Below are 13,096 nucleotides of genomic sequence, written 5' to 3' on the forward strand. Positions count from 1 at the left end.
AAGGACTTGCTAGCATGACAAGGAGCTTGGTCTTAGAGAGGTTAAGCTGAAGGTGGCGTTGGTATATGGCCTTTCTTAATAAAAGAAATTTCCGTATACTTAGATCTATGCAGTACTTCACTTTATTTTGAGCGAGCCTCCAGTCTACCAGACCTTCATCTATATACATGATTGGTATATGGCCTTAAAAGTAAATGTGTCTAACCACTTGTATCGTAGTCTAATAGAAAATTAATGAACTCCAAATTTTCCCAAACTGCCAGCAGATGGCAGTGCAGTCCCACAAAGGGCCAGCTCAGAGTGGTTGTCTAGTTGTTTCTAGTAAGGATCAGGTTCATACCTTGATCATTTATAAGTTAGTCTGGTAACAAAAGGCTCATACAGCTGTTTCTAACACTCCCAGTCCATCTGTATATCAGGGATTACTGGCCTGCAACAGAAAACATTTTTGTACAAACTGACTTAACCACAGAAGTCATTCCAGGTCAAGAACATTCCCCGACTCCCCCCCAGAGGCCACTACAGTATATCTGACTCTATTATTCAGCTACTGATCCTCCAAATGCAAAACAACAGAACATTATGTGCCTGCATGTGCATACCTTTCATTTGCTGAACTGGTGTCTAACATGTTTAAGTACAGTAATACAGAAATATTTGATGCAATATAAATGAGAACTAAATTAAGCATACAAATGAGACCCCCTGGGCCAGATCTGATAGTAAATCTGCTGAATTGCTTTACAGAGCTGCTGCTCACAAGTGGAGATGAGGATTTCTGAGTGTGGCAAAGCAGATGGTACAAAGAGTGATAGATTGGAAGAAAAATGTTTGCGTTCTTCAGTGAAACCAAAATTATTCTTTCCCTGAAATATAAACATTTGCATTGAATTTATCAATGTTTATGTAGTTGTAGTGTAATGCAGCACATCATACAGGCAACTCAGTTATTTGCATTATGTTGACCTTGTGTGGTCCGTATTATGTAAGAAAATAGTGGAAAATGGCCACCACAATTTCCTAAAGTCCAAGGTGACATCTTCAAATTGTTTGTTTTATCTGACTAACAGTTCAAAATGTAGGTTTTCAATAATATAAAACGGAAAAAGCAGCACAGAACTGTGAAGAATGCTGGAGAAGATTGAATTAGAGAATATCTGACATTTGCTTGAAAAAGATAACAAATTGTTACAGGTCTAATCTCACCCATGGCCAGATTTATTATGGTGTTTACACCATAAGGCAACAGCAACACAATATTATGTTTTGAAAATTGTACATTTCTGCCTTACTAACTTAAAATGGTTTCAGATGTGGTCGTGTGTTTTGGAAGGATAAAACAAGCTTAGAGATTATGATGTCAGTCTGTTGATTGGTCACTTCCTTTGGTCAAAATATGTGAACAAAATACATCCACTGAATGTGCTCTTGAAATTCAGGCCTCTTCAGAGGATGAACCCCCATTTATGGTAACCATGTGACCTTCTATTCAACATCAAACATCACATTTTCCCATTTTACACAGGACATTTAAAATCTAATGGGTTGAAGTTTGCCATAGACCTTCCAAGCTTGAGCACTGGTTAGATTCAGACTAAAGATGCAAGAAAATAAAAGAAAGAGGTAACAGATAACATGAAGCAGTTAGAGTTAGGTGCACATGAGTTTACAAAAAAGTTGAACAATTTGATCTTGGAATAAATATTACTCATATGCAAATGTGCTTTTATTGAAGTTTATGTAAATTGATGAATTAAATTAATTCATACATAAACAAAATGCCAAAAATAACACTGGGAACCATCCCTGGAAAAAAGAGCAAAGTCAATGTAGCAATATAATTTAATTTACAGTGGTAGAGTGCCAATAAAACACAATCACCCTCTTGGCCTCCATGTTTTGTTTTACAGCTATGAATCACAGTGGATTAATGAGGATTGCTGACATGAATCTCTACAAATTGAGCAAACATACAGAATTGACAGCTGCTCTTTCATATCACCTAAATCCTTGCATGTATAGCTAATTGTTTTGAGAAGATGAATATTAAGTTGAATGGAGATCACCTTGTGCGATACAGGTGATCTCCATACAAATCCAAGCTTCCCTCCTATTTCCCACCAAGATATGTTTGTGTGCCTGGCTTAGCTTGAACTGTGTTGCTAATAAACTCACGCTGCTATCAAAGAGATCAGAAAATCCTCTACTTGTTTAATTGTCAAAAGGGTTGAGGCTCAACCCAAAAAGATTAGTTAATCCACTGTGAATAAAAAGTTGTAAAACATGACATAAAAAAATCCAAGGGGAAGAGTGAATCCAGGCAGTGTAAATTAGCCTAAGTCATGGGTTTGATGCTTTTTGACATTAAATTCCCTTACATGAAATATGTGCTTTTAAAGATGGTTTAATGTTGAGTGCAAAAATAGATTTTGCATTACAAAAAAAAAATAGGATTGTCATTTTTTTCTCATCAATTTCTCTCTCTCACACACACACACACACACACACACACACACACACACACGCACACACACTCCTTTGACTAACACATACACACATTTTTTAAAGCTTTTGTTGCCCAAAAAAAGGCTGAAGCCTTGAAGCACACAGGTAGTAACTTTATAGTTTTGACTGATATGAGTACTGGTGTGTTGGTAACCTTCACCAGTGACTTTTCCCTCTAATCCAGTTACATTTCTAAATCTTGAAGTAAATAAAATATGTGACAGCACCCTTGTTGACCTTTACCTCACATAAAAAAACTGTTCCAAACAGAACAAGTCCTAGTTATCATGTCTCATTTTGTACATTTATATACTGTACATCAACACACACGCTTTCTTTAACATAATGTACAAAAGCACATACCACAAACACATTACATACAATGAATGGGTAAACAGACACCAAAAAAGGAAGTAATACACTGACTGTAACAAACATGAAATGACTGCATGTTTTCTTGTAGAAAAGGGATAAATTGGTTTGTATTGCTTTGGCCTGTTCTGTGAGCAGCCTGCTCATGTTGCCCTTCTCTGGTCGTGTCGATGCAGAAGCATCCGAGAGCCACTAGACTGCACCACTCAGAGGACTTGGCAGCAGGGAGAAGGTGGGAAACCTTACTGATGTAACAAACGTTTGTTTTGCCACTTCTCCAGTATGCAAACATGTTTTACCCACCATTTCTCCTCATCTTTCCCTGTTTTTCTCCTTCTTGGCGGAGGCTTCACATTAGAACCCAAAAGAGTCTTTTTGTGCGGGGAAGTCTGTGTCCTCTTGGTCCCATTTGCCTGGGGACAGGCACTCTTCAGTGTTGAAGTCCTGAGGGTTTACCCCAATGTCCAGGACCTGGGGGTTAGTGCGAGACTCAGCGAGTCTGGAGAAGCAGAGGAAAAGAGACATTTAGTTAGCAACTGCCAAAATAAAACCTGGAGTGTAATAAAGATTACTGATAGTACGAATAACAATGCATGACATTTTAAAATGCTCGTGAACAATGGGACAAAGTGTGGACGTAAAAATTAGCAACATGAGACCGCTCTAATATGCGCACACAAGGCCTATTTAAAACACAAACATGTTAGACCTACATGTACATGTGAACGGCATTTTGTCTCACCAGGACATTTCATTCAGTGACATGACATTAAACATTACAAGACTGATGATGTGTGAGTTGGAGAAACAACATATTTGTGATGAAAGAAGTGGACACAGTGGAGGACAACATTAGGTTCTGTGGCAGAGAAACGTGTCTCGTGAAGCACAGGGATGGACTGAACTGTGGAATGGTAATAGGAGGGGTTTTCCCGCGAACAAGTCGGATGAGGGTTCTGGTCTGTGTTGATGGCCTTGAAAGAAAATGCAAAACTACTTGTGCTTTAATTTATCTGGTTGAACACTGATATCCAGACAGATGAGCAGGTTTGAATAGTGGGGTGACTAACGGGGAATGAGGTGGAAGTCACTAGATCCAGTGAATGACGTTACCTGAGTAGGATTCAAAGCTATCCAGACTGCGGCTGGGGGTGCAAAGGAAACATAACAATTAAACTCTGTTCTGAACTGCCTTACAACAAAGTGGGTTAACCACAATTTTTTCTTTTCGCAAGACAGAAAACATATGCACACCATACTGGCTTTTTCTTATAATGATCAACAGGCACTTTAGAGGCTTTTACATCTACAAGGTAAATCCACACTTCACAGCCACCAGATGGCAGTACAGTCTCTCGCAACAAAAAATATCCCTGACAACTTATGAGCAGATCTGCAGTTTCTATGGAAAGATATATGAACAAAACGACTCATCTAAGAGACTTGAAATGTCACAAATCAAAAGATAAAAAGGAGTTCAACTTGGGGAATAGCCACTTTGATGCTCAGATTGAAAACTTTGGTGTTGCAGGAAGGGAGCAGATGTTTTTTTATGATGCTGCCTGTTACATGATTCAGTTTTCAAGTTATCTCAGCGCACGAGGCCCTGGTGCCAGTGAAATGTTTACATACTGAGTACTCTAGTGCTAATTTAAGTTACATCCTATAACTACTACTCTCTGCTGTTTATAGTGTTTTTGTGTGAAATAATATGGTAGAGGAGCTTACTCAAAGTACAGTGATGACAAGGCACATTCAGGTTACTCAACTCAAAAACATTTCATTAATCCGGAACGTATTTCAGTCCTCACGCAAAACCACACCCATGTGCTACACACTAAACAGCAAGTAAAGTGAAAATAACACCATCAATCAGCATTATCCTCATTCACAGAACCATTACTTGTCTCTAATTATCACCTCTGCTCTGATTCCGACATCTACCAGCACAATCATCTTCTTCTGACGGACAAAGACGTCAACCTGGCCCTCGGGCCCCTGAATATCCTTCAGTTAAAGAAATCTACATCTGGATACCTCGTTGCTTACAGTGGGAGCGTCCTCATTAATCACAGAATGGAAGATTAACAGAGTTGGGGTGTAATTACAGTGTGAGCAGACAAATAATCATCCGATAACGGGGGCTAAAATAGCCTCTTAGTGCTTGATTACAGAGACTGTGGAGCCCATTCTCCCTCCACTAAATGAAAGTAAGAATAAAGAGGGGCCACTGTCAAATTAGCAGAGGGAATGAAAAGCAGAGCCAAAGTTAATAAATGCACTAATAAAGGGTTGAATGAGTCCTTGCGGCGGCCTAAAACAAATAGCTGTAAACAGTTGCACTGTGCAACCTGACAGCAGACCACCAAAGCTTATCTGAGTGAGCCGCTGATACAGACTAAATTGAAACATTAATCACAGAGGACTCGGGCCTCATTCTGATTACTTTGTTGATGGCGTAGACCGAGTTTAAGGAATTCCAATTAGCATAGACGATGCGCTTTCCTGTCAGCCTTGAACCAGAAAATTATGAGACTTGAACTCTTCTTGAGTCTTCATTGCTTTTATTCCACCACAATGCTGTAGCTTCTTTTAAATAACTTATGAACCAAAATTAGTAACTTTCCAATAGGTTTGTGATATAAATCCTACAACAATGTGTCCCCCATTTAAAATCATAGGCTTCCTGAGAGGGAGAGCTCATCTGAAATGGGTGTGTGGGCCTGAGACGATTGTAAACGGAGCCTACAGAAGCAGTGTGACTCAGGGCGGGTGTCGGCTGTGCCAGGGCCTGTAAACTGAGCCTGTCTCCTGTCGTTAGGAGTGCATTGGGGTGAGCCAAGCAGAGGCAGAGAGCAGCCCAAAACCACAGGTCGCTATTTCCAGAGCAGCAGCTTGTGTGGCTGTTTAACTGGGACTGGGATATGAGGAAAACCAAATCCACACTTCTTCTCACCTTGAGAAAGCCTCATCCAGACCGTCCTCCAACTCCTGCCAGACAGAACATGTGAAGTGGTTAAAGATGAAGTTAAAAAGTTAAATTCTGGTCAGGAGATAAGTAAACAGTGTTTATTCATGCAAACCTTTGCTTGTATGTGTATGCTAACTATCACACAATCACCTCTCACCACTTTTCTCTAGCATAAAATGGTCTGAAAAGGTTAATGTAGGCTATGTGTAGCCCCACACCCTCTACAGCTATGTGACCATTTGATAAGACCAGCTCTGTTCAATAGGCTATTGTCTTACTCAGCGTAGCAGCAGCGTAACTGTAGAATCCACTCCTTTGAATACAACAGGTACAGTGCATCATATCGAGCCTAAACAGCTGAAACTCACTGACCAGCCCTGACTCTTGTCTTACCCATACAGTATTGTTGTTCTCTGTTGCGTGATTATGCACCATAAAAGGATCCGATTCGGTCTGCTTTGTTCCTGAGTGGACCAGCGCCATATTGGCCCCCTCTGCCAAATCCAGAAGTTTCCCTGTGGCTACCTCTGCAATACAAAGCAGGAAAAATGTCAGACAATTTACATATAAATGCATGAAAATCCTCAAACCTCAATGTAAGTGTAAGAATACATTAGTGGTAGTAGCCCAGTACAAAGTGTTTTCCACATTTCCTTATCAAGCCTCTGATGTATCTCATCGATATGACCATCTGTGCATTGTCACTCTGTGATAAGTGAGCATGGAGTAACCCCGTGACTTGCACGCCTAAGCACGGTGACACCACTGATCTGTAATGGGATTGGCTTGTAATGGCCTCGCCTGATGATTAATGTCTGTCAATAATCTGTCAACCTTAATTTCTGTCTAGTCTTTAGGCTAATGTTGTCCGTTGGGAACAGGAAAAAAACTCAATGGCTTCTCTAAACTTAACTCTGCTATGCTCACTCTTCTATGCCAAAGCTTAATATCCTTAACTGACCTTTTCACCATTTCCTCAAAAGAGAGGCTCACACACTGAGTCAGCCTGCGATAGCGATTCTCTCCATCCTGTCCTCTCTGTCAACACTGGCTCAAAGGCATTTAGAGAACTCTCCCTTTATGAAGAAGGCAATATTGTGGGGCTGGGGCTGTCATTCAAGGGTCATCTGATGGTAATCCCTCCGAGTTAACAGCTTTGAGTGTCTGTTAAGGTGGAAGTGGGGCTCTGAGAGCAAACAACCAGCTGATGCATGTAACTATGTAAAGAAGAGGATCAAGCAGGCAGAACGTCCTAACAATGAAGTAGCATTAATATTATGTAGCCACTGTAAGAAGCCTGGCGCCGGGAGAGAGTCGTAGGTATCATATCTCATGAATAAAGCTGACTCAACCCTGATAACACCACTGATCCCGTGAGTCCCTCTGACTCAGTGGCATGCCAATTGATCAGCCAAAGTGAAGGGTACATAAATGTAACCTTCTGATGGCTCTAAAGCTGTGCTGTCCCCAATCACCGCTTTAGGACGGAACCTTTGGCGAAGAGAGAAATGCTCTGGCTGTTTCATAAGGCACTCAGAGGCCTCTACCACGTATTACTCAGTTGTACAATTATGCCAATTTGCTTTACAGAAATCCAATCCACTGGCAACCAAATGATCCACCGAATGATCAGCGGGATAATGTTCAGCCCGAACGCATGACGAGCCTCTCTGTTGCCACGATTTGTTTCCAAGTCCTACTTTGTTGAGTCTTCTCACTAGGGATCATCCATAAAACCCATGTCAGCCATAAAATACAGCATACCCAGGGCCACAGCCCCAAATAAAGTGTCAGAACAGATTTAGAGAGATCCCTCTCTGGCTGGAGGCCACCTGGCTGGGCAGAGGGGGAGGCTCAGTCCAAAGCTAGGGTTTTTAGATGTTATTGGAGTTGCAAAAACAAAACAACAACAACAACAACAAAAAAAAGACTGCCGCCTTCTGAAACAGCTCAGGGAGAATGTGAACATTAGGTCGTTGGTGTACTAAGTGTGACAGGGAAAAGGCATATGCACAAACACAGAAGAATGAGTGTACAGCCATTGTGCCACAGGCAACAGGATGCTCCTTGTCTTCTTTTATTTGAGGACAATACATGGAGCTAATAATGCCTTAAGGTTGTCTGCTACATGTTTATAAGGTATGAATCGGGACTCAGGCCCTGGAATCTTAGTGAATCTGATCGAACAACTGGGTCAGACAAACGTAGGCCTCTTTCATGCTTTTCACAAAACAGGACTGCGATTGTGTCACCATAGTTGCACAGAACGTTACTGTTTGTCTCTTGAACAGTTCTCTAATATCATAAAACGTCACAGAGAATCTGTGAACCAAGACTTGTTTTTAATGAATCCACAATATGGCAATTCCCTTTAATGTTTCCAAATTAAAGAGAGCATCATCATTACCATTATCATCATACATAATCACTCAAAAATGTCATTTGCTGTTCATTGTAATGATGCTAGGGAGAAAGAATACCCGGGGAAATGCAGATTGTTATCAGCTGAACCGCAGCCTCAATATAGGCCAACCTTTGACAAGTGGCTGAATAGTCTTCCTCCCCCTGAGGCTACGACCACTGTGACAGAGAGGGTGAGTGAGAGAAAGACGTGATGATGGGCGACGTGACTCACCTCCTCCCTTCAGGCTGCCCAGGCTGGCCGAGCTCTCCGACTGAGAGTTGCTGGCTCCTTCCCCGTCTGAACCTGACTTCACTCGCTTCTCTTTCTCTGTGTGGGGGAATGACGGGAGATTGGGAAAGACAAAAAGTGAAAAAAAAAAAAACGAAAGAGAAAGAAAGAGCTCTCAGTGAAGAACGGCTATGATTCAGGAGCTGTGCAGGAGCTGTTTACTTGTCTAACTGCTGAAAATGCTTGTATTAAATGTTTCGCTAACCAAGCGTATAAGCGTGTGTAAATAAATTAGGAGGACTAAATTAGCAGATAAGGTTAAGGCCTTTACTCGAGCCATCTGCCAGCGGAAACCTAGAGGCCAGGGCTTCAAAGATCATAACACACTTCATACTTCATAGCAGTTAGTGCAGTAACTGCAGCATTTAAACAGACTGTGTCAGACGGATAATAAGCTCTGCTCGCTCCAAACATTCTCACCTGCCAAGAAGAAGGTTTATGACATAGCGCAGGTCACTAAGTTTCATTGTATTTCCTGCTCTCTTAAACTACTTCAAGTCTACTCACAAATGCTCACATCAACACCCATCTCTGCCTTATCTAAAATAGCCTCCTTTTCCCCTGATGTGAAGGTAGGGCAGAGATCAAACAACCACCACTCAGGCTTTCAATGATGTGGTCAGAGATTAAATGGCCATATCCTTTCCATTTAAAGAAAGCTGCTTTCAGAAAGGAGGTGTTCTTTATTTCATAACTATTCTTAGTCTGGAAAACAACATCCCATTTCCCATAAGCCCAGGTAGCTTAGCGATGGCAGTGTTACAAAATTTTCCCCAGGCACCTGTTTTTTTCCCCCCCCCATGGTCTTGGTTTTCACTCTGACTTGAGTATCTGCAAAAAAAATGGAACCAACTTAAAGATACACCAGTTCAAAGCTGGCGGCAGTGTTTAGAGTGAATATTCTACAAACACAGATTTCCAATAAAGAGAGATGGAAGCTGTAATATACGGAGGAATGTGGGTCAGGAATGTGTGGTGGGCTGCGGAGAACCGCGGTGGGTGGTGGAGGAGAGTTTGTCTGCCTAGTTTGTTGCTCGTTTCATACATAGATACCCTCTCTTCCTGCCCTGATCCTCTGGGGTCTTGTAACTTTAATGAAACAGACTCGAAAGGATTTTTTTTTTTCCCTTCTCTTCATCTTACTTTCTTCTTCTCTGCCACAAGAGAACACCACTACTCTACTCTGGAAAAAAAAAAAAAAAAATCCTTCCTTTCCCCACTGTAACCTCGTACGAGCTTGGCATCGGTTCTCCTTCATCAGTGACACTGTACCGAACTATGAGAAAATAGCTCACCAAATTAAACGGCCAACTAGGCTTGCCTCTAGGAGAAAACGAGGAGAGGTAAAGAATTTGAGAGAAAGGGTGAGCGATACATAAGAAAAGAAAGAGAGATGGGGTTGTTAAGTGAGAGAGAGAGAGTGTAAGGTGAAAGAGTGAGAAGGATGCATGCACTAATTTGCAGTTTTTAATATTCAACTCAGAAATAAAAAAAAAAAACAAAAACAAATGAAGAGGCATGAGGCACAGCCTTGATCTTGGAAAAATACCCCCCCTCTCTCCAAAAATGGAAATGTGCCCACATTAAAACATTCCTCAACACCACAGTAGAAGAAGAAGAAGAAGACGTGGTAGAAATGTGGAGTGACTGAAAAAAAAAAGGCGTCTGGAATTTTCATACAGTGCAAGTGCGGGTCTCTGAAGGACTGAATAAATAAGCTTGCCTTCGCGTGAGACAGGATCAATGGCACTGACACTGAATCTGTCATGGGGTTGAGCTCCCACTGACACACGCACACAATCATTTTCCTTTCTCTCTCGACATCCCAACACCCTCTCTGCCCCGCCTTTCATGCTCTCTTGCCCTCTCTCCTCATCCCCATCCCCCTCCTTCGCTCTCCTCCTCTTCACTCGTCTCCTCCTTTATAATAAACAGAAGCGAGTGCTGGGATGGGGGGAGGAGAAAGAAGAAAATAACTCGACAAGGGAGGGTAGACTCAAGGTGCCAGGTGCAAAACAAGACAGACAGCAACAATGGATAATCACAGAATTCAAACAGCACCAACACACATGTAAAGATGAGGATGGGAAGGGAAGGGGGTGGGGGGTGGGGGGGTGACGTAGAAGCCAATATTATGTGTCCTCAGAACCGCTCATTTACACTGGAGTCATACATGCAGTAAATTACATGCATGTTCTGCTGAGCTGTACAAAAGAACGAGCTGCTTGTGTGTGACACCGTCCTTACACAGCACTTTGATCGCCTGCTGTGTCCACGGTGGTGCCTCAACATGCACCGTCTGCTTATCTCCTCAGCAATAGTCAACTATTCAGGGTGCTGGCAATTTCAAAGGGGTTGAGTGCTTTACAAGTCTGACATAAAAGAATGAAAAAAATATATAAATATGTAATGAGGAGGAACTACATTTCTGTTGATTGGGGTGCAGTAAAGATGAAATATATCGAGGGAAAATCCCACACATCTGAGTCCTATTCTCACCATCAAGGAGATGGAGAAGATTTACTCCATTCAGACCACCTCTGCCCCGGGCTAACCTTAATTTCTCTTCACCCTCTCCTCTGTCGATACCTAGATGAGTCTTAGCCATGACTAAGTTGCCTGTTATAAAGAGGCGTCGCTAAACCGAAACAGGTCTTTCTGCTCCCGTGGTGGTGATTGAACCACTGCAGGGAGGAACAGGTTCAATCAATTGAGACATTCCTCTGTCTGAGTGTGTAAGTGTGCGAGAGAGAAAAAAAAAATAACAGTGACTGGCAGGAGCAGCCAAACAGATCTCCAGTATTTCACATGACCCCCCTAGAGGGTGCCCAGGGCAAGACCAGGAAGACATGAGAAAATGTATGTTTCTACGTTGCCCGGGAAACCTCGGGATAAAAGTCATTGTTTGGCCACCCAATGCTAGAAAACGGATGTATACAGTAGGAGTGGAGAATAACAACAGTGGGGGAGGAGAGAGAGGAGGGGAACGTTTTCACTCATCCGTCACACTCTGGTCGTCGGGGGCGGCCATGCGTACCTTCCTTGGCAGCCTGCCAGAATTCAAACGCCACTCTGAAAGCCTGAGCCACCGTTAGGGTTACCGCCTGCGCCTGTTGGAGGGAGGCAGAGAAACAGACAATAGGGAGACAGAGAATAAAGTGAAACATTAGATGACTAATACTCATATGCATCTCATCCACAGGAAGGAAACACCAGGAACGTGAGGAACTATGAGCACGATAAAAACAGGAACTGACCGACGACGCAAGGAAGAGTTCCTACACAGATATTTGAAGTGGAGGAAGCAAAACTCGTGGGCTCCATGACAACTTGTTTACGTAACTGGGAGGATATGTGGCCTTTTGGCCAGAGCAAAATTAGTGAGGGGAAGGAAGAGGAGGGAGCGGCTCACTCGTTCAGCAAACCTCCAGGGATGGAGAGAATGCCAGAGAGGGATGACAGCTTACCCGCCCTTCATGTGCTCACTCCTTGTCTAGCTCCTGACTTAATACTTGGACATTTGCATACAGTACATACAAGTCAAGTGTGACTAAAAGTGGCTGTGTGGTTGTTCTGAGGTCTCTTTGCAACATACAATATCTGCATAGAGTGCTTTCCACATATTGCTAGGAGCAAAAGCTGCATTGGTTACCTGCATGCAGAATTCTGCTGTATGCAGAATCTGAAGTCTACATTTGCACCTACAGCCTGCATTTATCATCAAGTATCCCACAGCGTTCGTTTGGATTACGACACCGGAGAGGCAGTAAAACATTTTCTTTTACATTTTGATTCAATTGCTCATAAACGTCTGGTGAGTATAAAGATGAGAATGTTAATGCACACATTGGAATAAACAGCCTACTTGTGCAGTGACACATAATTACGCACACTGATTTACTCACCATTTTTCTCTTAGTGCAGAGGAAGGCATGACACTCAAGAGTCTCATTATGTTGGCTCTGGACGATGTAGGCAAACACTTTGTCATGCATCTTGTCCGCCGTGCAATATGATATTCTGAGAAAATGACACACAAAGAGACACACACACACACACACACTTTAATAAAAACTCAAAGACTTTATAGTCATCACAGATCAGGTGGGGCTATCGTGCAACTTCATCTACGCTAAGCCCTTAAGCTAGTCCAGAAATCTGATTTAAACTGTTCAATCTAGCAATTCTCTAAACTATTATAGAAAAAAAAAAATCCCCGGCAATCTCGAAGCCTAACGCTCATAACGCTCTGCACATGATCAAATACACACCCCAGCTGTGTGCAGGTACAGAGCTGAACAATGTCGTTAATCGACACTGAACACGCGTGCATTGGACATCTGCACTGTTTTCACCAAAGGGATGCTGTTCCTTTCTGCTTTTCAAACAAGTTGCTACATCACACCCTAACTGTGTCCACCTGTTTAACAACTTTGACACACACACAGAGTTTTAAATTATAGCTTTTACATTGGGCCCGGCCACTCTGAGGTACATGAAAAGACACACACAGACGGAGGGGAGTGCTCCTGGCTTGTTGTGGTGTAGAAGAAGGT

General features: G+C 42.3%; 1 protein-coding gene across 5 annotated transcripts in view; it reads right to left on the reverse strand.

The window, feature by feature from the left end:
- Positions 1-1,713: 1,713 nt before the first annotated feature.
- Positions 1,714-13,096, reverse strand: part of ldlrap1b (low density lipoprotein receptor adaptor protein 1b) — a 33,972-nt gene continuing 22,589 nt past the window's right edge. The window contains exons 4-10 of one of the 5 annotated variants that reach the window (XM_044375067.1): positions 12,446-12,560; positions 11,578-11,650; positions 8,484-8,579; positions 6,281-6,375; positions 5,834-5,868; positions 3,991-4,022; positions 3,212-3,376 (exon numbers count right to left, since the gene is read on the reverse strand). In XM_044375067.1, coding sequence (XP_044231002.1) covers positions 3,330-3,376; positions 3,991-4,022; positions 5,834-5,868; positions 6,281-6,375; positions 8,484-8,579; positions 11,578-11,650; positions 12,446-12,560 — 493 coding nt within the window. In that variant the 3' untranslated portion in view covers positions 3,212-3,329. Of the gene's footprint in view, positions 3,377-3,990; positions 4,023-5,833; positions 5,869-6,241; positions 6,376-8,483; positions 8,580-11,577; positions 11,651-12,445; positions 12,561-13,096 lie in introns of all 5 variants that reach the window. The other 4 variants (XM_044375066.1, XM_044375065.1, XM_044375064.1 and 1 more) reach the window with 4 other exon arrangements.

This window comes from Thunnus albacares, chromosome 15 (assembly GCF_914725855.1).
Source record: "Thunnus albacares chromosome 15, fThuAlb1.1, whole genome shotgun sequence".
NCBI lineage: Eukaryota > Metazoa > Chordata > Actinopteri > Scombriformes > Scombridae > Thunnus > Thunnus albacares.